The sequence below is a fragment of the Bombina bombina genome, chromosome 6, assembly GCF_027579735.1.
Source record: "Bombina bombina isolate aBomBom1 chromosome 6, aBomBom1.pri, whole genome shotgun sequence".
Lineage (NCBI taxonomy): Eukaryota > Metazoa > Chordata > Amphibia > Anura > Bombinatoridae > Bombina > Bombina bombina.
Window position 1 is genome coordinate 805889489 of NC_069504.1, and position 24096 is coordinate 805913584.

Below are 24096 nucleotides of genomic sequence, written 5' to 3' on the forward strand. Positions count from 1 at the left end.
TGCTCTTACTGAGAGGCTGACAGGACTACTTAAAACCCTAGTCCCATCTTGAAGAGTGCTATCCTCCATAAGAGACTACTCCGAAATATTCTGACACTTCTCTGCCAACCTCCTGTGACGAAAGGCAAAGAATGACTGGGGGAGGTATTTAAGCCTTTGGCTAGGGTGTCTTTGCCTCCTCCTGGTGGCCAAGTTCAGTAATTCCCCAAAGTAATGAATGCAGCTGTGGACTCTCCCCATATTAAGAAGGAAAAGTATAAAAAGATTGTGCACATTGTTAAAGGAAGTAAATTGAAAGGTTGTTTAAAATTGCATGCTCTATCTGAATCATTAAAGTATAATTTCGACTTAAGTGTCCCTTTTAAAAGGGATATTGTATACTAGATTTTTATTTGCATTAATGTTTTGTAGATGATCCATTTATAAAGCCAATAGTTTTTGTGTTTTTGAGGGGGGGGGGGGGGTTGTAAAAATGTAGTTTTGCTTATTTTTTAAAAAACATTGTGCTAATTTTCAGACTCCAAACCAAGCCCCAAAGTTTTAGAAGTAGACTGTTGTCTACCTAATACTCCAGCTTGCTCTTGTTTGTGTAAAGGTTCTTTTCATATGCAGGGGAGGGGGGAGTGGGAGTGTCTGCTCTTTTTGCTTTCCAGATCCTTTCATTGAGTGTCCAAGACTAACCTCATTAACAGAGCTAAACTGGCAACTTCTAAGTAAGTTTTTAAAAGGTTTTATACTGGATGTTTACATCAGTATCCACGCATATTATTCTTTATAGTAGTGGATTACATGCATTTATATGACAATTGGTGTATACTGTCCCTTTAAGTTCTATGAGCTTCAGCATCCCTGTTCTGTGAATGCGTGTGGTGTACCGCTTTTCGGCTGAGCTCTTGTTGCTAATAGCACTTACAACTGACCAAAGCCTCTATTTATCAAAGTCAATACGGAGAGCAATACGCTCTCTGTATTCAGCATTGCACCAGCAGCTCACAAGAGAATCGTAGCCAATCGGCCGCCAGCAGGGGGGTGTCAACCGGGTTGAATTGCGGCTATGTCTGTCCGCCTGCTCAGAGCAGGCAGACAGGTTATGGAGCAGCGGTCTTTAGACCGCTGCTTCATACCTGGTGTTTCTGGCGAGGCTGCAGGCTCGCCAGAAACACGGGCCTCAAGCTCTATCCGGAGCTTGATAGATAGGCCCCCCAAGACTCATCTAGTAGGGCAGAAATTTCACAAACTGACTTGTTCAGTATGACCATTGTACTGCCAATGTGCAGCTATGGAGATTTTATGACTATGTGCTGGACTTATTAGCTTGTGGGGGAGACTGCTTAATACTAACCATACCTTCAGATGGGGTTCTGCATCTTAAGGAGCAATTTGCTTGGACGCTCGTATAATGCTTATTAATAAAGGGACTGTTAACTGGGTGGAATTACCCAATGACTGGTGCTATACAGAAACAGGGAGCTCCCTGAATCCTTAAGAAGGGTACCCTTATTCAATCCTGCATGTACTATAATTATGAGTTACCGCTTTTGTGGCTTTTTCAATTTATTGTGAAATTAAATATATGGTTTGATGCAAAAAAAAAAAAGTTAAGATCTCACATTTTGGCCCAGTAGTCCTTTTTTTTTTTTCTTTCTTCACAGATTTTCATTTAGGGAAAATTAACAAAATCATGATTTCTAATTCAGTATTGATAATGAGTGCCTAATGTGTTTTTCACTTAACCAATGCCTAGTCAGCCCCAGGACACACGGAGCATAGGGGAGGGGGCCCATGACCCCATGGGAGGAGTCAGGCCCCTAGGTGTAAGCAAAGGGGTGGTTCCTTGCAGGGGAGGTACTTAAGGGGAGGAGTGGCGGACATTTTAGGTCAGAATTTAGACGCAGCAGCAAGTTTCCCTCCCTACCTCCCTTGTTGTTTATGTTTTGTGTTTGTCACAGCTGATGGCGGGTGCTAGTCCCCTCACGTCAGTAATTGAACTATGGCCTAAATTGAATAGGTTAACCTCCCCACTGGGTGGGAGAGCAGTTTAAGTAGCTCTTCTGGCACGGGGTCCCGTTGAGCTGGGGGTAAAAATGAGTAACGGACTTATTTAAGTCCATGTGAATCTAAATATGGCCTGGTCAACAAGAAGAGGGAAGTTAATATTTATGATGGGGGCTAGCATCTTTGTTTTGGTTGAACTTTACCATTTTCTATTTCATAAAGTTTATATAATTCAAAGAAGTTATTTATTAAGTGTTTTTCAAATGTTATTTAATAAACAGGCTGTGGCCAAGTTTTTTATACAAACGATTAAGTGTCTGTGTTTTATTTACATTTATAAGAATGTAATTTTATTTAAAGGTTTAGGGGTCGTTGCTTGACGACTCAGGGGGTCAAGGGTTTTTCACTTAAAGGGACAGTCTACACCTTAGTCATCTTAAAGTCTTACTTTAGATTAAGCTGCCAATATCCTCCTTCAAATCCAAAACAGAAGTAAGCAGCACTGTCCATTGATTAAGGGTGTTGACCCGAAACGTATTTTTTTGATCCAGTATTGTTGAAATAAAGGACTTTTATATAAAGCCTGGACAGTCCTGCTGACTTATGGTTTGGATTTGCTCTACATAGGGTTTGGCAGTTACCTTACAACAGCTTGCACGGGGGAGGAGTAGCTGCACTTCTTTTGAATCTCAAAATCCTCCTGCACCCTTTCTATATCATGCAGCAGTAACCGTAAAAAAGTTATGTTAAAATAACTATTGTTTCTGGTCACTTTGAAATGACTGCCAAGCTCCACCCACTGATGACATCATGATCTGGGCTGCATTACAGGCTTCGCTAGTAACAATAGACTAACTAATTGGACTCAACAGACTGTCAATGTTATTCAGCAGAGGAACTAGATGCAGCCCAGATCATGATGTCATCAGTGGGTGGAGCTTTGCAGGCATTTCAAGTGACCAGAAACAATAGTCATTTTAAAATAACTTTTTTACTGTTACTGCTGCATGATATAGAAATGGTGCTGGAGGCTATTTGCAGCTTAAAGTGAGGGTAAACTTTGATGAATGAAAGCCTGTTTTTTTAAAATACTATTAAAAACAGGGGCACTTTCATTCATCAAAGTTTAGAAGGCACCCGTTTTGATTAAAAACTTACCTTTGTTTTTTCACAGCCAGAGCAGCTTCCCTCACCCGAAGATCCTCTCTTCACACATCATCAATGACTAATCCAGCTTCCTCCAATCACGGCATGGCCTCAGGCAATGACTACCCTGGGGGGAAAGCCGTGATGGGAGGAAGCTGGATTAGTCATTGATGACGTGTGAAGAGAGGATCTCCGGGTGAGAGAAGCTGCTCTGGCTGTGAAAAGAAAAAAGGTAAGTTTTTAATCAAAACGGCTGCTTTGTAAACTTTGATGAATGACAGTGCCCCTGTTTTTAATAGTATTTTTTTAAAAACGGGCTTTCATTTATCAAAGTTTACCTTCACTTTAATCTAAAGTAAGACTTTAAGATGACTACCGTGCAGACTGTCCCTTTAATCCATAATATCATCAGTTTCATATAATTCTGTGTGATTTTATCAATTAAATTTTTAAATGTCCAAACACTTGATTGCAATTATAAATGTACATTCTGATATCTATTTAAGTTATACCTATAGATTAATAGTATGATTTAAAGGGACATGAAACCCAACATTTTTTCTTTTGATGGTTCAGATAGATCATACAATTTTAAACAACTTTCCAATTTACTTCATCTATCAAACTTGCAACATGCTCTTGGTATCGTTTGTTGAAGGAACTGCAATGCACTATTGGGAGCTTGCCGAAAACCAATGACAAGATGCATATATATGCAGCAACCAATCAGCAGCTTCTGAGCCTACCTAGGTATACTTTTGAACAAACCATACAAAGAGAACAAAAAAATAGATATTAGAAATAAATTGGAAAGTTATTTAATATTGCACGCTCTATCTGAATCATGGAAGAAAACATTTGGGTTTCATGTCCCTTTAAGCTATATGTACGGTTGCTATCAAGCCATATTTTACAGACATGGCCAGCCTTTTTAAGAATCAGGTCAATGTAGAAAACAAAGAATAAATATATAAATAAATAAAGACCCCCTATCATGGTGAAATGTATTTTATGTGTGTTGGAATCTAACTATAAGCAAAAGATCATTTACATACTGTATCTATATATCATGTGATGTTTATCAGAGCTGCAGTGATTTTATATGTAGGAGTACGACCCATCTGGAGTTTCTTGCAATCGATTTGTAATTTATTGTCTACATTATAAGCTTATTGAAAATGACCTTTAAAGAATGCATGTTCATAATCTGCTACTTTTTGGTTTATCCTTTGCATATTTAAAACATACTCCCAATATAGTATACACAACGTAGTGGTGAGGTAGTACTGTTCCATAGGTGAGGCTGGGCGAGATTCGGGGAGGGTCATTGTCACATGAGCAGGGTCCTGTGTGTGCCATGTTTTATGATTAGGCAGCTCAGGGTCATGACTAGACAGTACCTGGTTTGACTTCTACAAATTGGGACATTCTAAGTAAAGGGAGAGCAGGATGGGGATAGACTGGGATAGTTAGGAGCTCTGCTAAAGCAGGGAATAAAAGTAGGTTGGTCATTAAAGGGACACTGAACCCAATTTTTTTTCTTTTGTGATTCAGATAGAGCATTCAATTTTAAGCAACTTTCTAATTTACTCCTATTGTCAATTTTTCTTAGTTCTCTTGCTTTCTTTATTTGAAAAAGAAGGCAGCGAAGCTATTTTTTTAGTTCAGAACCATGGAAAGCACTTGTTTATTGGTGGGTTAATTTATCCACCAATCAGCAAGAACAACTAAGTGTGTTTCACCAAAAATGGACCGGCATCTAAACTTACATTCTTGCATTTCAAATAAAGATAAGAAGAGAATGAAGAGAATTTGATAAAAGGAGTAAATTAGAAAGTTGCTTAAAATTGCATGCTCTATCTGAATCACGAAATAAAAAAATTGGGTTCAGTGTCCCTTTAATAGACAACTATCAGCATAAAGTAAAACAAATGATGAAATATAGACATTGATCTAATTCTTTTCTTTTTCTTTACTTTGCTTGCTTTTTTTTATTTATCCCTTCTCCCCAACTCACTTAGGGTTTTTTTCCTACAAGTTACTTTTTATTCTGACTAAATAGCCTTTATCTCAATATTGTATATTTTGCAGCTGCTGAATAACTAGGCATTGCTATACAACACAGCCTATTCAGCCTTACAATTGCTTTTTTTAAGAAAAGACAATGTGCAAAAATACAATTTTATTGTACAATATCTGTGGTTATAATATAACAATAATAAAAAAAACGTTATTCACCCCAAACCTATGGCGTGTCCTTTATTGCAGCTCTGTCCATCAATACATTTTACTCAGTAGGAGATATTTTCAAACTCTCCTTAAAGGAGCTATGATATAAAATCATGTACGGATAAAGTTTGATTGAGAAAAAAATGCTCATTATTTTATTCCCTTGAAAAGTGTTTTCTGTGCTTTTAAAATTGATTTCATTATCTGAAAAAAATTACTAGCAAAACGTCTGTCACCTGCTATGAGATCGTGGTAGGTGGCGGATGATAACAACCAAAAAAGATAGCGATATCAATCTCATAGAAGGAACAGCCATGTTTAATGCCTGATACCTTAGCTGCTATTTCTCTGATTGCGGAATTAAAGGGATACTAAACCCAAATGTTTTCTTTCATGATTCAGATAAAGAATGAAACTTTAAGCAACTTTTTAATTTACTCCTATTTTAATTCTTTCTAAGTTCTCTTGCTATATTTATTTAAAAAGCAGGAATGTAAAGTTTATGAGCCGGCCCATTTTTGTTTCATAACTTGGGTTACACTTTCTGAACCTAAAATGGTCCGGCTCCTAAGCTTTCCATTCCTGCTTTTAAAATAAAGATAGCAAGAGAATGAAGACAAATTGATAATAGGAGTAAATTAGAAAGTTGCTTAAAATGACATGCTCTATCTGAATCATGAAAGACAAAAAATTGGTTCAGTATCCCTTTAAGCACTTCTTAATGCACAACTATTCAAAGGATGATACAATATCACAATTTGCATTAAGATATAAATTTCAGTTAAATTTGTACACATAAAAACCAACTAGCTGTTAACACACAATTATGATTTAACACCTAGAAAAATATTGGTTAGTGCATCTGTAACTAACATTTGTTTAGTAATGTATAGTGACATCACTAATAGAAGCGGTTTTTGGCAGAGATTACAGAGGTATCTGTGTAAGAAGCCATCGTTAAAATGTTCACAAAATAATCAGGAAGTCCTCTTCACTTTGCAGCTGTGAGATTATCAATGCTGTTGAAATCTTGCATTCACCTAATGTGCGCTAGGTAGTAAGTTTTTATTCATCTCCTTTAAAAACGGTGTTGCTGTATATATTTGTTACTTTATTTTCTTTCATTTGCTTCTCTTTATATTCCTCCTCTTGACGCTCCAATAAAATGGCTCGGTTAGTCTGAGGGCCTGCATGAAGAGGGTTAATAAATTAAATATTGCATTTTACAAAATGTAACACCCAATTTGTTCCCAATATTTTTCTACTCTTAGATATGTATGTAACTAGAAACTACAAATGACAATTAAATAATTTTAGATGAGCATTAGATTTTTATTTTCAGTTACAAAGTTATTTCAAATTTTCCCTCCTCCCTTGTATCATGTGATAGCCATCAGCCAATCACAATGGCGTGTATGTATACACTGTGAAATCTTGCACATGCTCACTATGAGCTGGTGCCTTTAGAAAGTGTGTATACTATATAAAAATATTGTTCACGTTTTAATGGAAATAATTTGGAAAGTTTTTTTTTTTTTAAATTGCATGCTCTGAATCGTGAAAGTTTTATTTTGACTTAAGTGTTCCTTTAAGGACAAATTAATGTATAATTATTAGTAATATTATTATTACTTTCTTTATTTGTAATGCACATAAGATTTTACAGCATATACAGAGGGTGAAATAAAATAAAGACAGGACTGGGGAAGGAGTATTAGATAGCCCTACTCAGTTGACATCTTAAAATCTAATTAGGTGTTGGAAAGAACAAACCAACAGCAGAGAGGGAGACATTTTGGGTAGCTGTATTACACTGTCACAGAGCTCTCATCTGCCCCTTTAACTGCTTTTCCTTCCATTTATATGTCCCTGTTTCACAAAGTGAAACCAACTCTTCTAAACTAACTCAGAAATATCCAGCCACTCCCATGAACTGACTATACCCAAGCCCACTGATTGCCCAACCATAACCACTGACTACCCAACCATGCCCCCTGACTACCCAACCATGCCCCCTAACTGCCCAACCATGCCACCTAACTGACCAACCATACCCCACTGACTACCCAACCATGCACACTGACTGCCCAACCATGCCCCCTAACTGCCCAACCATGACCCACTGACTACCCAACCATGCCGCACTGACTAAAAAGCAGATTGAAGTAAAAAGGCATTGTGAAGCTCATTTGCGTATCTTGCCCATAATCCTCTGCTGCATTAGAAACAATTTAGAGGTTTTCTGTATGAAAAACAAGTCTGACTTGCCCAGATTTGTTAATGGGCTACACAATTAGTTTTCTTTCTCTCTATCTTATTATTTATGTTATATTGTTATTATGTGAATCTTTTTCTAAGATATCGTGTTTATGTCTATATCCTGTTATTTGCTAAAAAATGAATAAAAATGATTTCACTAAAATAAAGAAAGTCTTTCCTCGCTTTCCTTCTGTGGTGGAAGCACTGTCTATTTCTCTGTATTACTTATAACAACATTTCTAAAAAGGATGACCAAGGGTAGTCACTTTACAGTGACATAAAAATTAACACATCAGACATTTGTTTTTAATATTATACATATATATATATATAACTGCAAATGCCCTTTAACCCCTTAATGACCACAGCACTTTTCCATTTTCTGTCCGTTTGGGACCAAGGCTATTTTTACATTTTTGCGGTGTTTGTGTTTAGCTGTAATTTTCTTCTTACTCATTTACTGTACCCACACATATTATATACCGTTTTTCTCGCCACTAAATGGACTTTCTAAAGATACCATTATTTTCATCATATCTTATAATTTACTATAAAAAAAAATATAAAATATGAGGAAAAATTGAAAAAAACACACTTTTTCTAACTTTGACCCCCAAAATCTGTTACATATCTACAACCACCAAAAAACACCCATGCTAAATAGTTTTAAAATTTTGTCCTGAGTTTAGAAATACCCAATGTTTACATGTTCTTTGCTTTTTGTGCAAGTTATAGGGCCATAAATACAAGTAGCACTTTGCTATTTCCAAACCACTTTTTTCCAAAATTAGCGCTAGTTACATTAGAACACTAATATCTTTCAGGAATCCCTGAATATCCCTTGACATGTATATATTTTTTTTTAGTAGACATCCCAAAGTATTGATCTAGGACAATTTTGGTATATTTCATACCACCATTTCACCGCCAAATGCGATCAAATACAAAAAATCGTTCACTTTTTCACAAATTTTTTCACAAACTTTTGGTTTCTCACTGAAATTATTTACAAACAACTTGTGCAATTATGGCATACATGGTTGTAAATTCTTCTCTGGGATCCCCTTTGTTCAGAAATAGCAGACATATATGGCTTTGGCGTTGCTTTTTGGTAATTAGAAGGCCGCTAAATGCCACTGCGCACCACAAGTGTATTATGCCCAGCAGTTAAGGGGTTAATTAGGGAGCTTTTAGGGAGCTTGTAGGGTTAATTTTAGCTTTAGTGTAGTATAGTAGACAACCCCAAGTATTGATCTAGGCACATTTTGGTATATTTCATGCCACCATTTCACCGCCAAATGCGATCAAATTGAAAAAAAAGTTAAATTTTTCACAATTTTAGGTTTCTCACTGAAATAATTTACAAACAGCTTGTGCAATTATGGCACAAATGGTTGTAAATACTTGTCTGGGATCCCCTTTGTTCAGAAATAGCAGACATATATGACTTTGGCGTTGCTTTCTGGTAATTAGAAGGCCGCTAAATCCTGCTGCGCCTCACACGTGTATTATGGCTAGCAGTGAAGGGGTTAATTAGGGAGTTTGTAGGGAGCTTGCAGGGTTAATTTTAGCTTTAGTGTAGAGATCAGCCTCCCACCTGACACATCCCACCCCCTGATCCCTCCCAAACAGCTCCCTTCCCTCCCCCACCCCACAATTGTCCCCGCCATCTTAAGTACTGGCAGAAAGTCTGCCAGTACTAAAATAAAAGGGTTTTTTAAAAAAAATAAAAAAATTTTTTAGCATATTTACATATGCTAGGGTGTAGGATCCCCCCCTTAGCCCCCAACCTCCCTGATCCCCCCCAAAACCGCTCTCTAACCCTCCCCTCTGCCTCATTGGGGGCCATCTTGGGTACTGGCAGCTGTCTGCCAGTACCCAGTTTGCAAAAAAAAGTGCTTTTTTTATTTTTTTGGGGCTTTTTTCTGTAGTGTAGCTTTCCCCCCCCACACAGACAATCCCCCACCACCTTGCTGATCTTTTTTTTTTTTAAGATTTCGATATATTTATACATTTTTTATTAAATCATTTTCTGTAGTGTAGCGGTTCCCACCCGCTCCCTCCCCGTGCACGCGCCCGCCCCCGCCCTCCCGTGCACGCGCGCGCGTCCGTGCGCGCCCCTGCTCGTCCCCGCCCACGATCCCGCCCCCCCTGCACATAACCAGGGCCATCGATGGCCGCCACCCGCCTCCCGGTCCGGCTCCCACCCACCAACGCAGGTAGCCACCGATCTCCGGTGCAGAGAGGGCCACAGAGTGGCTCTCTCTGCACCGGATGGCTACCAAAGGTTATTGCAGGATGCCTCCATATCGAGGCATCACTGCAATAACCGGAAAGCAGCTGGAAGCGAGCAGGATCGCTTCCAGCTGCTTTCCAAACCGAGGACGTGCAGGGTACGTTCTCAGGCATTAACTGCCTTTTTTTTGAGGACGTACCCTGCACGTCCTCGGTCGTTAAGGGGTTAAAGGGACACTGAAGCCAAATTTTTTTCTTTTGTGATTCAGATAGAGCATGCAATTTTAAGCAACTTTCTAATTTACTCCTACTATCAAATGTTCTTCATTCTCTTTGTATCTTTATTTGAAAAGAAAGAATGTAAGTTTAGATGCCGGCCCATTTTTGGTGAACAACCTGGGTTGTCCTTGCTGATTGGACAGCGCCAATAAACAAGTGCTGTCCATGGTTCTGAACTAACAATTGGCTGGCTCCTTAGCTTAGATGCCTTCTTTTTCAAATAAAGATGGCAAGAGAACGAAGAAAAATTGATAATAGGAGTAAATGAGAAAGTTGCTTAAAATTGCATGCTCTATATGAATCACAAAATAAAAAATTTGGCTTCAGTGTCCCTTTAATAATCTGTGTACTATTAGTGCAAATGAGACAGTGAAAACTAGGCATGGTTAGTCGTTCATTAGTTTGTGGTGCAAAGAACAAGAACTATGCAAAGGGAATATAAGTAATAAATGAAAACAGGATAAAACTGGAAAACTAAGAAAAGAAAAACAGTGAGAAATAATAAAAAAAAAAAGATATGGTGAAAAGGAGGATGGCACAGAGAAAGCAGAAATCACCCTTCTCGGGCAGCGGGGGTTATCTCCAGACGTATAAATAATACTAATTAATTAACTACTGCATTAACCCTTTAGTGCTGATGATAACATACCAAAGTAACTGAGTGCCACTGGCAAAAAGATGAGCCCATGTGCTAATCCCAATAGAGTGATGGTAAGATTGAGACGGAAGAAAAAGATCTGTATAAGCTGAGCTTTAGCAAAGGCCAGGACGATGATCCCTGGAAGGTTGGTCATAGCTACTCCAGCAAACACCTGTTAATGGGGCAGAGGAGATAAAATTTAGTGAGGAACTTGCAAACATTTGCCTACATGCCGTCCCATAATCTGCCTACTTATCCCATGCTGTCCTCATGTCACCTATCTGACTAGGTTTATCTTTTTTGTTGTCCCGTGTGCTCATCATATTTTATGATCTTCTCACTGTCTTTTCCTCTATACAGTTCTATTATAGAATAAGCACCACCAGGGGGCATGAAACGCGTTAGACTGCTTCTAACTATGTCTGCCCACTGTTTGGGAACCTCTCATGTTTTAATTGTACAATAAAAGGTACATTTTATTTTTCAACTTAGCCTGAGTGCCTGCATCCATTATTTTTCCTACAGTTCTATTATACCATATTGAATTACCTATGCGCTGTTAACTTACCGCGCTTCCCATATAGATTGTAGCTTCTTTGGCTCTTTTCACTTTGGTGGATTTGCAGCTGATGGCAAAGGAGCGCGTAAGGTGAGAGACAAATTCTACGGATATTCCAATAGCCTAAAGGGAAAATAAAAGTGAGAGATATAATGAGACAAGAGACAAATGAAATTAGCGGAGGATTGGTTGTATCAGGCTTTTCCTAATATGCCCAAGCATGGGCACAAAGTCATAAATGTACTTCCGTTAAAAAAACACTGTAATTGTCCCACACTCCAATCCATAACAATTCCTGGGTGAAGTGCCTTTCATGACTGTCCTAAAGGTTTTCAGATTATTTCTAGAGAACCTAGCAATAACCTACTTATTACCTGATTTTCAAACACATTATTGTTATTATAACACCCCAATAATAAGGATGAGGACAATCAACAGTATTCCAATCCCTCGGCAGCTTTTACAGAAAATTTGGACTTTTAAAATTTACAGCCTGGACCTCTTGGGGGAAAAAAAAACAATAAATACTTTTGAACATGTTTAGTTATTTTGCTAAATTGAATGTAAATTTTGATGATAAAGTGCCCAGTTTTTAAAAATTCAATTAAAAACAGGGGCACTTTAATTCATCAATATTTACATTTCACTCGTGTTGTGAAAATACTTACCTTTTAATTTTGACAGCCGCTGCATCGCTTCCTCCACCCGTCGCAAAGCCTCTTCCTGGGTCTAGAATGAGGAATTTATTTTCCTCCAATCACTGCGTTAAATCAGACACCGATTCCCCCGGGGGGGGGGGGAGCCGTGATTAGAGGATGACCGATCCGTCATTTCTGATGTAGGAAGAAACTTGTGAAGACCGGGGGAAGCCGGCTGGAGCAGCTGTCAAGTTTAAAAGGTAAGTATTTTCACAACACGAGTGAAATTTAAATTTTGATGAATTAAAGTGCCCCTGTTTTTAATTGAATTTTTTAAAACCAGGCACTTTATCATCATAATTTACATTCACTTTAAGGACCATTACACTTGACATTTCAATAATGCATAAAATGTTTCATTATTGCAAGTGAAACATTATTGCAATATAAATTCATAATTTATTTTAAAAGCCCTTTCTTGTAAAATATATCTAAAAAATTTGCTTGTTTGACTTTTTCTGAGAGAGGCTTGGGTTAATATTTTTAAGCAACTTATGAAAGCTTTTGTTTACTTTTCCCTCCCTCCTTAAAGGGACAGTCAAGTCCCCAAAAAACTTTCATGATTCAAATAGGGCATGTAATTTTAAACAGCCTTTAAATTTTCTTTTATCATCAATTTGCGTTGTTCTTTTGGTATTCTTATTCGTATTTTGACAGTTATTCACCACTAGAGGGTGTTAGTTCATGTGTTTCATATAGATCACATTGAGCTCATGCACGTGAAGTTACCTTGGAGTGAGCACTGATTGGCTAAAATGCAAGTCTGTCAAAAGAACTGAAATAAGGGGGCAGTTTGCAAAGGCATAGATACAAGGTAATTACAGAGGTAAAATGTGTATTATTATAACTGTGGTGGTTATGCAAAACTGGGGAATGGGTAATAAAGGGATTATCTATCTTTTTAAACAACAACAATGCTGGTGTTGACTGTCCCTTTAAGCTCTATGGTGCCACATGCTTTTAAAAGGTGGATTAGCAATTTTGCATCAACAATCATGATAGACAAATCATTATTTGCAATAGTAACCAGGTTGAATCAGTGTTAAAGAGACAGTATACACTCTAGACATGTGCAGCCGTGAAAAATTTGGTTCGGATCGATTCGAATTTTGGTTCGGATCGATTCGAATTCGGAAGAAATCGAATGAATTTGTTTCGGATTCATTCGGATTCTTTCGGATTCGTGTGAAATTCGGTTCGGTTCGATTCGGTTCGAAATTGATTCGGATTTTCAGAATTTCGACACTGTTAAGTGGGATGTGCTGTGTATTACACTAGTATACTGTGCAATACTAGTGTAATACATGGCCATCCGAATCCATCCAAATCCATCCGAATCGATTCGGATTTATTTGGTAGATTCGGCACTGCCGCAATTCGGAAATTCGGACCGAAACGAATCGCACATGTCTAATACACTCATTTTCAAATAACTGCATGTAATAGACACTACTATAAAGAACAAGATGCCCAGATACTGATATAAAAATCCAGTATAAAACTTTTTAAAAACTTACTTAGAAGCTCTCAGTTTAGCTCTGTTGAAAAGTTAGCTGGGAAGCCCATTGCAAGTGGGAAATAAGACACTCCCCCCTCCCCCTTCTTTTGCATATGAAAAGACCATTTACACAAACAGGAGCAAGCTGGTGAAGGTAGCTGACGGTATTCTCCTAAAACTTTGGGGCTTGGTTAGGAGTCTGAAAATCAGAGCAATGTTATTTACAAATAAGCAAAACTATACATTTATTTTAAAATCAAACTTTATGTGCTATATAAATAGATCATCTACAAAACATATATGCAAAGAAAAAATGAGTGTATAATGTCCCTTTAAACCACCTTAAGGGGATACAAGAGTGCATGCTATAGGTTGTGCTATATCTGAATATTAGTTTGTGATTGGTTAGCAGGGGTTCTTTTGTTCTGGGGGACAGGGAAATCAGTGAAAAGAATAAACCTAAAACAATATACTAATTTGACAAAATAAAGCTGCAGTTTTCACTGAATTTTTTTTTTTATATATGAAGGTTTATAATCATGTAGTTTACAATTTGTGTTTACTAAACATCCTTTTTTGGTTTATTTTAAAGCCACAAATATTTCTGAAATCACACTTCTAAACTATAAAACTTCTACTAACGCTAAAGGGTTAGTAAACACAAATTGTAAGCTGCAAAACAATGTACCTTCATGTCTGAAAAGTATTTTGCAATAGTGGAGCTTTATTTTGTCAAATGAGCATGTTATTTTATGTTTTTTCTTTTCACTGATTTCCCTGTCCCCCAGAACAAAAGAACCATTGCTATCCAATCACAAACTAATACACATATATAGCATAAACTCTGTTTGCACATGTGCAGTTAAGGAAAAATACTGGGAAAGCCTTTACTAAATTTAGATAAAAAATATTTAAAATGTATTTAAACAGGCATTATATTCCTTTTTTAATCTTTATGTAATAGCTAAATATGAATACATTTATATATATATATATATATATATATATATACACTGCATATACACAATAAATTTAATACCTAAGCTACCTTGTATGCTCACTGCTATTACAAAGAATAATTTTCCTATCATGATTGTTGATGCAAAACTGATAATCCACTTTAAAAAAGCAAATGAGTGCATAGAAGGTAAATAAGGAGGGGGGTAAACAAAACCTCACAGATAAATTAGCTAAAAGTATTAACCTAAACCTCCCTGGGAGAAAGTGGAACAAGTGCAATTTTCAAATGTAATTTACAGCAAAAGGAAGCAAAATAAATAATGAATATATATTGCAATAATGTTATTAATTTTAAATAATTAAACATTGTATGCGTTGTTGAAATGCAGTTTAAAGGTCCTTTAAAGGGATATGAAACCCAAATTTTTTGTTTCATGATTCAGCTAGAGTTTAAAATTTAAAAATGTATTTTGATTATTATACTGACTTTGCCCTCTTGATATCCTTTGTTGAAAAGCAGGTAGGCAGCCTCAGGCGTGTGTATGTGTCTGAACCACTGTATGGCAGCAGTTTTGCAAGAATACTATTAACAATGTTATACATTTTCAAATTTAAAAACTTCCAATTTACTTCTGTTATTAATTTTGCTTTTTTAATGTTATACTCCATTTGAATCATGAAAGAAAAATTTGGTGTTTCATGTCCCCCATTCAAGTTAGAAGAAATATGAGTCAGTATAAAGACGACAATGCAGAGAAGTGTTAGTCTTACCGTCACCAGGTTAATGAGAGAGACTGCATTGTAATCGATGCCCCACAAGGTCATGACACCAACTGTATCCACTATAATCATAAGGATGGTGATTAGGTTAATGAGGCCAGAACGCAGATCCATACCCAGCAAGATACAGCACACAACGAAAGTGGGAACAAGGCAGACTGCTATTGTGAACAATCCTTCATTTACAATAGTCAGGTATTGCTCATAAAACACATATGTGATCCTGTAAAGAAAGCAAATATCAGAAGCGTTACTTACAAACATCATGAACAAGGGCATAATAAAGAAACGTGCATTATGCAGAGGTAATAGCTGTTTGTATGCATGGAATTATCACATATGAAGTTTGTATTACACTACTCAATAAACCAAGTAAGTAGAAGCTATATTTTTATACAAATATTACAGTGGAAGGAGCTGGAAATCCTGTTTATCCGTATTTTAAAGAACTGTATACCATAGCTTTAAATAAATGGAATGGAAGGAGATTAAAACGGCATCTGATGGTAGTATTGCACACACAAGGGCACAAATGATATAAAATATAAATGTAGGTGCTTTAAAGGGATAGTTTACCCAAAAACCTTTTCTCCTTTAATTTGTTCCCAATGATCCTGTTTACGTGCTGGAGTTTAATAAATTGTTTACAACTAGCTCCTTTGGGGCCGATTTATCAAAGCTTCAACTGATAATACGCTGGAATCTTGCGTCAAATTAGAGGCAAAGTTGATCCGCTGTAGTTAACAAAGTGTCAAGATCGTGAAATGTTGAAATGTGTGACATAATATACGCTCCCGCGATATCAATCCGACGCAGATCGATGCTTGCATCATTCCAGATGTTTCAAATTCACATTCGACTCTATTCGACCCTCTTCCCAATTTATCAAACATTCAACAGGTACGCTCGCGTCTATTCCACCGCAGCATACCTATCATTTAAACCGCCACCCTTGAGGCCGCGAATGCCATAGAAATCGATAGGAGTCTGAAAACACAGAAAGGTTATGTTCGATGCTGCAAGAGAATGAAGCATATTACATAATAAACATACTTATGGATTATGTTACATCTTTGTCTCTCATTACAAAGCAAGGGGAAAATATTATTGGTTCAAATTTGGTGCAAAGTATTGCTTCAAATTTGGTGCACTAGTAGATATTGGGAAACAAATGAAATACATTACATAATCTAGCTAACTTCCTTTATGAGATAAATCTATTTGCACTATGTTTAACGCATGTAATACAAGTCCTACTCTCCACTTCGCACCAAATTGAACGCAACACTTTTTGCACCAAATTTGATGCACACTCCTAAACAACCCCCACACTTGTGATGTTTTCCACCACTTTTGATTGGGATATGCATAATCATATGATGTATGACCTCCAATCTGATTGAAATACCCATTTTATACTATTACTAACTAATCAAATTGCTCGATACTTGTGTCATTGATCACTCATCAGAACTTGTAAGTGCTATTTGTTACATTGTGTATTTTACTTTGAAAGTATGTATATGTGAAATTAGTATTAAAGTTAAACATTGATAATGACATTAGGACACACAGTGTAATAATTTAGACAATGATTTTAAAAATCGAATGATTGATTCAATATAATCTTAAACTGATAGCTCAAAGGCATAGTCTACCTAACATTATACTCTCATGAATCTGATACAGCAGAAATTAAAATCACCTCTTTACTGTCATGCTAATTTCAGTGTTCTTTTTACTTCTCTTGAATTTAATTTTCATTACAAAATGTCATGTTATATGCCAGCCCATTTTATAACACCTGCGTAGGGGTGGTGTTTAAAACTACACTGTAATCAGGAGGGGTTACACAGGTGCAGAGAGAAAACTGGCCCAGCTCTTAAAATATCCATTGATTGAAAATAAATACATATGATACCCTGATTACATCGTATATTCACAATTATTCTTGCTCAGAATAATATTACATTTACACTATATACATATAGTGGTATAAATTAACACAGAGATATGAAAGACAACATTGTTTAGAACAAAAAAAAGGAATTTAGGGACATGTAAATGTTTGCAAAAGATTTCTGACATAACACACATATATATATATATATATATATATATATATATATATATACACACAAGTATGTGCAAAGATATATGTACACATTCTAGCATTAATAATCATTTAAAAAAAGAAAAAAACATGAGATAGGCATATCATGATTTCTAGAAATACAAATACACATTAATTTATGTGAAAATATCATATATCAGTTTTTTGTATAACAAATACATAGAAAATAACTATGTATGAGATATTATTGTTTGTTTAGGTATAAATCTAGCTATTTCTTGGGCATTACCCGATGAAAAATAAAAGATTAGCTTTAGAGAAATGTGCTTGTTCATGGACAGTAATGAAATGGTATAAATAAAGTTGGAAACAACAGAATAACCATGACATCAAGGACTCTTATTTATCAACAGTCCGATGTTCATCGCTCAGTACTTGACACACGTGTTTTTGACAGACTTTTTAATAAATATGAGCGTTGTATGTAGATTCGCAACATCGATGTCTGGCGAGTGCATTGACTCCAGCAAATGCTCCGAGATTGACGCTTTGATAAATCGGCCCCATTGTCTTTATATTGGCATTTGAAATAGCTGATTTAGCCTGCAGTATCCCTACCTATACTGAAAGTTCCTATACCTAGGTATAGGCTATTGTGAAACTATGTAAACACAGTTAGCAGAAGAAATTACACTCACAGTGGGAAGTGGAAGAGATAAAGTGTTCATTTTCAATTGTTCTTTCAAGGTATTGTACAAAGACAGAGATAAGAAAGGGAAGCATTTGAGTGATAAGATAACAAGATCTGATCTGTCAGCAAGCAGCCTATTTTGATGGGCTGTGGTTTTAAAGAACAAATCCAGCTATTTCTTTTGCAAAAAGAAGCATAAATTAGCAATTTTTCATACATTTTATACGCTGCAGCTGGTATAACAGGTTATGGAGAACACATTCAAAGAAAAACTATTTTGAGTGTTCCTGGTGGGGTTTTTTGGGGGGGGGGTTGTTAAAGGGACATGAAACACAACATTTTTTATCTTTTGTTGAAGGAGCAGCTAGCTAAAAACATCAGGTGAACCGATGTGATGAAGCATATATGTGCAGCCACCAATCAGAAGCTAGCTCCCAGAAGTACATTTCTGCCCCTGAGCAAAGGATACCAAGAGCATGAAGCAAGTTAGATAGTAGAAATAAATCAAAAAGTTATTTAACATTGCATATTTAATTTTGATTTTACTGTTCCTTTCATAAAAAAATATTTTTAGGGGGGGCGTGTCCGAACTGCGATCCTACATGGTCGCACTTTCTCTGTGCTCTCACTGATCACTTGTAATCCGCCGGTATCAGGGGAGACCCTACAGCTCAGAATTACATCCATCTGTCTATGAGGGCAGACTACCTAACAGCATCCGAAATTTTGAGAAGTCTGTGTTGTATTTGTGAAGTTTGAGGCAGACACCGGACACAGAAGGCCTAGAGCGGCGGCTCATAAATAGGCAACGCCACCCCCCTCGAATACTCGAGGGTTTTTGTCCAAACCGGGTACTATCAACTTCAGTTTGAAATACTTGTTCAGTTCCCGAACCATATCATCATTTCAAAGGTTGCATAAAAGAGGATACTACTCAATCTTTTTGCTACGCAACTTCACAAAATGGCTACCGCACTGGAAACAGACCTACAGGCTAACTGTGATAGCTGCATGGAAAAGCTGGAACGCTGTTTTCAGACCCTGATTGACAGAGCCCCATGGGACTTTCTTGTCCATATTTATCAAAAGCGGCAAGAATCATATCAGGTTACTACAGCTAAGGTGGCAGACACAGCATCGGAGCCCCGAGAGGTTGGTAACCCTGCAGGAGAGCCGCCATGCTTGTTCTCGACATTATCTCAACAACCGGCTGGCCGCACAACAGGATTTGAGAAATCGGGCGGCCAACGCTATGAGGGTGCTGCAGATATGAAGACCAAGATGCTGTTTGAACCCGATCTGAACCTCCGTACCGTTGCAGCAGAGGCGCTCACAGCCGATATAACCCAGGACTTGCCATCCCAAGGGGATCTTGTATTCTGCTCCACACCAGGGCAGGAGCCGGGGGTGATCACTCCTGCAATTACACGCATTAAAAATAGTCACAATCCACCTGGCCCTTACAAATCTTTATTATTGGAGCAATCATTATGGCTGGACTTAGTGAGTATGCTGCGATCTGAAAAGCTGCCTGAAGAAGGAGGCACAGGTACTCAAACACCACTATTTAGACATTACTCTCGAGGTGATGGGTGCTACATATGGGACACTGGGACAATGATTGCACACGGGCAAGATATGCTCGGAACCAGAAATTTAGTGTAAGTTTTTATCTTAATATATAAGGACTGTCAACTGCCGAAGGAGAGACATATAGACATTTGGGTTCCTGGTTATGCTTTATTTCCTTTTTTTTTTTATTTTTATATATATATATAAAATATCTGTTAGGTCATTACTATAAGGGTAAATACTGAGTCCATATTGTTACTTAATTTTGCTTTGGTTATACCACAGAGGTTCCTTTCCTATCACTTAAATGGCCTTCTTTCTGCGGTTCGCGGCCGGAACCAAGGAGGGGGCTAAATATGCACTAGCAAAGCTATAGGAATTGTCTCTGCCTAAACACGTACTTAGTGAGGAAGCGTGCATTTCTTAAACCTACATCCCTGTCTCATAACGTCTTAACACACTTGACAGAGCCCTGAAGATCTGATCTCCTAATTGTCTCATATGGAAGACATTACCTGTTCTCATACTGCCCTTAATTGTAGTGATGTGTTTTCTGGGGGGCTTGGTGGGGGGCCCCCGAGGGAGGCATGCTATACTCAATGGATACAATAAGGGCTCTTACATATGAAAACCGTAGTCTTCATGTACATAGAGGGCATATCTCCCTTAAAGGGCTAGTGTGATAAATTTCCCTTTTTTATGACAGGCTGCTGAATGTTCCCAAGCACATAGTTAATTGCAACGCCCATCTAAAAGATATACTATAGAACACATTGGTGACGGCGCAGGATAGCCTAAATTGCCCTGACATTGCTGTATACTCTCCTATGGGAGATGGTAAGAAAGTAGATTTGAACATCCCAAGCTGCATTGAGCCACTGACCGAACCTTGCAACACTTAGCTGCTTAAATCTTAGTATCTATTAGGGGTTGACATACCTTTTCCTTTTATATAATGGTCTACGTTTAACTGTTTTATATGATAATGTTTATATTCAATGAGTGGGTTCCCGGTTTGGACTTGAGCATCTTCTATCTTTAAAATATAAAACATACTCAATATTGTTAGAGATGCCTCTTTTTTCTTATTTTTCTTTTTGTGTGTTGTCTGTTATTACTATTTAATAAACCCCTATATAATTTTACTTGCACTACAAGGATCCAAAAGCGATCTAATATGACATGTAGAGGGGTGAAAATGAAGGAGAAGGTCGCTATATTTTTTCTTTTACTATTTGTTTTTGGTGCATTACACACTTTCAGATATGCTATAAATGTTTGTAACGTAATGACTATTGTACCATGCAAATTTATGTTTGTAAACTTCTATTCCTTCAATAAAAATATTAAAATAAAAAAAATAAAAAAAATAAAAATATTTTTAAATATACTGCACAATTTTGTGTACTTTGTGTACTTTCTCCTTATATATTTGAGCTTTGAATAGAGCCAGGTTTTTGAGCCCTTACAGAGTGCTTTTTGTTATTACTAAAGAAATGTGAAAACATGATGTTTTTTTTTACAAGTACAATAATTAGTGGGTTAGAAGAGGGGTTCTAGAAAGGGTTAGAAAAGGGGTTCAGATGGGGTTGCCAGCTGTGTTTCATAAAAATACAAAATATAGGTGATTTGATACGGGACATAGCTGGGTTCACACAATGGGGCCGATTTATTAATGTCTGGCGGACATAATCTGCTGTAGCGGATCATGTCCGCCAGACATCGCTGAATGCTGACAGCATACACTGTCAGCATTTAACATTGCACAAGAAGTTCTGGTGAACTGCTTGTGCAATGCCGCCGCTGGCAGGGGGTGTCAATCAACCCGATCGTAGACGATCGAACAGATTGATGTCCGCAGCCTCAGAGGAGGTGTATGACCGATGCTTCTTAACTCCTGTTTCCGGCGAGCCTCAAGGCTTGCGCGGAAACAGGCTTATTTGGCCCCATTCGGGCCATGATAAATCGGCCCCAATGTCTCCACAAAAACGCAATCTTAGGCCCCACCCTTGATTCCACCACATATATTTTTCACAACTAAGCAGTCATTTTATCCCCTTGGTTGCCAGTAACACATGTACAGAGCAGTGATGTGACCCCCTTGGCTGCTAGAGATACACGCCCAGCTATGATTGAACACCCCCATGGTTGCCTGTAACACATATAATAGAAAATGCACAGTGTAACTTCTTTTTCAGCCATATTTCTAATGCATAAAGGCCTAAAATGCCCTTTACATTTAGCTGACAGGGGTCTTTAAAAATACTGGACATTTAAGTGTCCAGTATTTTTGTACAAATTTTACTGGACAGCCTGCTAAAATATTGGACTGTCCGGTTGAATACTGAACACCTGGCAACCCTAGGTTCAGAACAGGATAGCAGCATCAGAAATATGAGATGAAATAAAAAAAATGAGATAAAAAAAAAAAAGAATATGCAGATAAGCAGGCTCAGGATCTAAAGTAATAAGATGATTAAAGGGACAGCTCAGGGGAATGATACCTACGTGTATGGAAATACAGTGAATTCAGGGTCTGTACCCGGCACTTCTCTTAGTGTCTCAGTGATGTTGGCAGCAAGTTCTCTTGCGTATCTCAGGGCAGCTGTGTATTCCTGAGAGTTCTTTAAAGGAGTGTGATACGCCATGAATCGGGAGGCTGGAGATAAAATCAGAAATCTGTGAGCTGTACAGCAATAGAAAATATTTTCAAAGGGACATGATAGTCACAAAAATGCTGTTGAATTACTTCCGTACTCACTACTAACCCATTAGGCTTCATTTAAGAAGCGGCAAATGGGGCGGAGATGTCTGCCATTGTCTACTCGGGCTCAGTAAATCTAGCCCATAGAGTTAATTAATTTGAGTACACTATTGAAGGTCTGAAGAAATCGTCACAAAAAGAGATGACATGAAACCCAAAATGTATCTTTCATAATTCAGATAGAGTATACATTTTTAAACAATATTCCATTTTACTTATATTATCAATTTTGCTCCATTATTTTGGTATTATTAATTGACGGAGCAGCAATGTACTACTGGGAGCTAGCTAAACCCAATGGTAAGCCAAAGACATGGGCATATATTTGCAACGACCAATGAGCAGCTAGCTCACAGCTCCTGAGCCTACCAAGGTATGCCTTTCAACAAAGGATACTAAGGGAACAAAGCAAATTAGATAAAAATAAGTAAATTGGAAAGTGATTTTAAATTGTATACTATATATAAATCATAAAAGTTTTTGTTTCATATTTCTTTAATGTGCCAAAGTCATCTCTTGCTGTGAAGATTTTTGCAGACCTCTAATTGTGTGCTCCACTAACGCTATGGCTAGATTTACAAAGGCCAGGCATGTCCGCCCCTTTCCGCGGCTAGTAGGCAGTTAGGATGGAGGGTCTTATCTAAGCATAACAGTAATTTTTTAAACAACACTTTTAATGTCACTGTAAACAAAAACATTTCAGAGACATTGTTTGTCACCAAAACATTCAAGCTTTTACTTTATATGTTTCTAAAAAAAAAATTTAACATATATATTACACTCAGGGCTGGGCCAAGCCCACTCTCTCCCCCCTTTTGCTATTTAACCATACCCAAAAACTATAAAAGTTTTATTTACAAAAACATTTGTTTGTCACTGTATTTTATAAATTGGTTGTCATTAAATAGCAAAAAAGTTATTGAAAAATACCCATGAATTGCACCTGACACTCATGATGAATTGTAGTATTGGTTCCCTGGGGTAAAAAAAATTACACTTTTAAGATAGTCTCTCTTTGCGCTTTTGTCAACTTTCTTACATATTTTTACTGGTACTCAGTGGGAAGTAAGCAATGTCTTTATTTACATTGACACAGGAGGCATGTTCCTTAAAAGTGAAGAAAAATAGGGGCGGAGCCAACAACAAAGGAGACAAGACGTGTAGTACATGAGCTCCTGAAAGGACCGACAAACATCAAGCCTAATAGCACTTTTAATTTAAATTTTCTTTATTAAAGTCGAGACCTACACTTATAATAGGAAGAGAGCAACCTAACAATAGCCTCAGATAACTTTTATTGAGGCTTTGGCATAGGAGCAAGACGCCTACTACAGCCACGAGGCAGATCTGATAACTGGCTGATTATAGATGGCAGACCTATACGAACAGATACAGGCATGGCGAGCAAGCTTTGAAGAGAAGATGGATATTTGTTTCCATGACCTATTATCTACGGTCAAAGATCTGAGGGGGGAAGTGAGCGATCCGACACCCAAGATGGCGACTGGCCTCTCTAAGAACGATGAGACCTCCCGGCCTCCACAGACCCGCACGGAGTCTCTTCTACATGCCGCCTTACCGAGCAGGTCTGCTGGCCTAAGCGGGGAGAAGTACCCCTACACTTCAGTGCCCTATAGAAAAGCGGCCAGGACAACGGGCGACGCCTCTTCTCTCATCTGCGGTGCGCATCCTCTCCCTGAAAATGAGATCGCTAACA

The 24096-nt window shown here is 37.6% G+C and overlaps 1 protein-coding gene across 1 annotated transcript in view; it reads right to left on the bottom strand.

Annotated features, from left to right (window-relative positions):
* Nucleotides 1-6062: 6062 nt before the first annotated feature.
* NPC1L1 (NPC1 like intracellular cholesterol transporter 1) overlaps nucleotides 6063-24096 on the bottom strand; it is a 74883-nt gene continuing 56849 nt past the window's right edge. The window contains exons 16-20 of the mRNA XM_053719454.1: nucleotides 22124-22274; nucleotides 15270-15501; nucleotides 11352-11465; nucleotides 10793-10955; nucleotides 6063-6557 (exon numbers count right to left, since the gene is read on the bottom strand). Of these exons, the coding sequence (XP_053575429.1) occupies nucleotides 6436-6557; nucleotides 10793-10955; nucleotides 11352-11465; nucleotides 15270-15501; nucleotides 22124-22274 (782 nt within the window). The 3' untranslated portion in view covers nucleotides 6063-6435. The remainder of the gene's footprint in view (nucleotides 6558-10792; nucleotides 10956-11351; nucleotides 11466-15269; nucleotides 15502-22123; nucleotides 22275-24096) is intronic.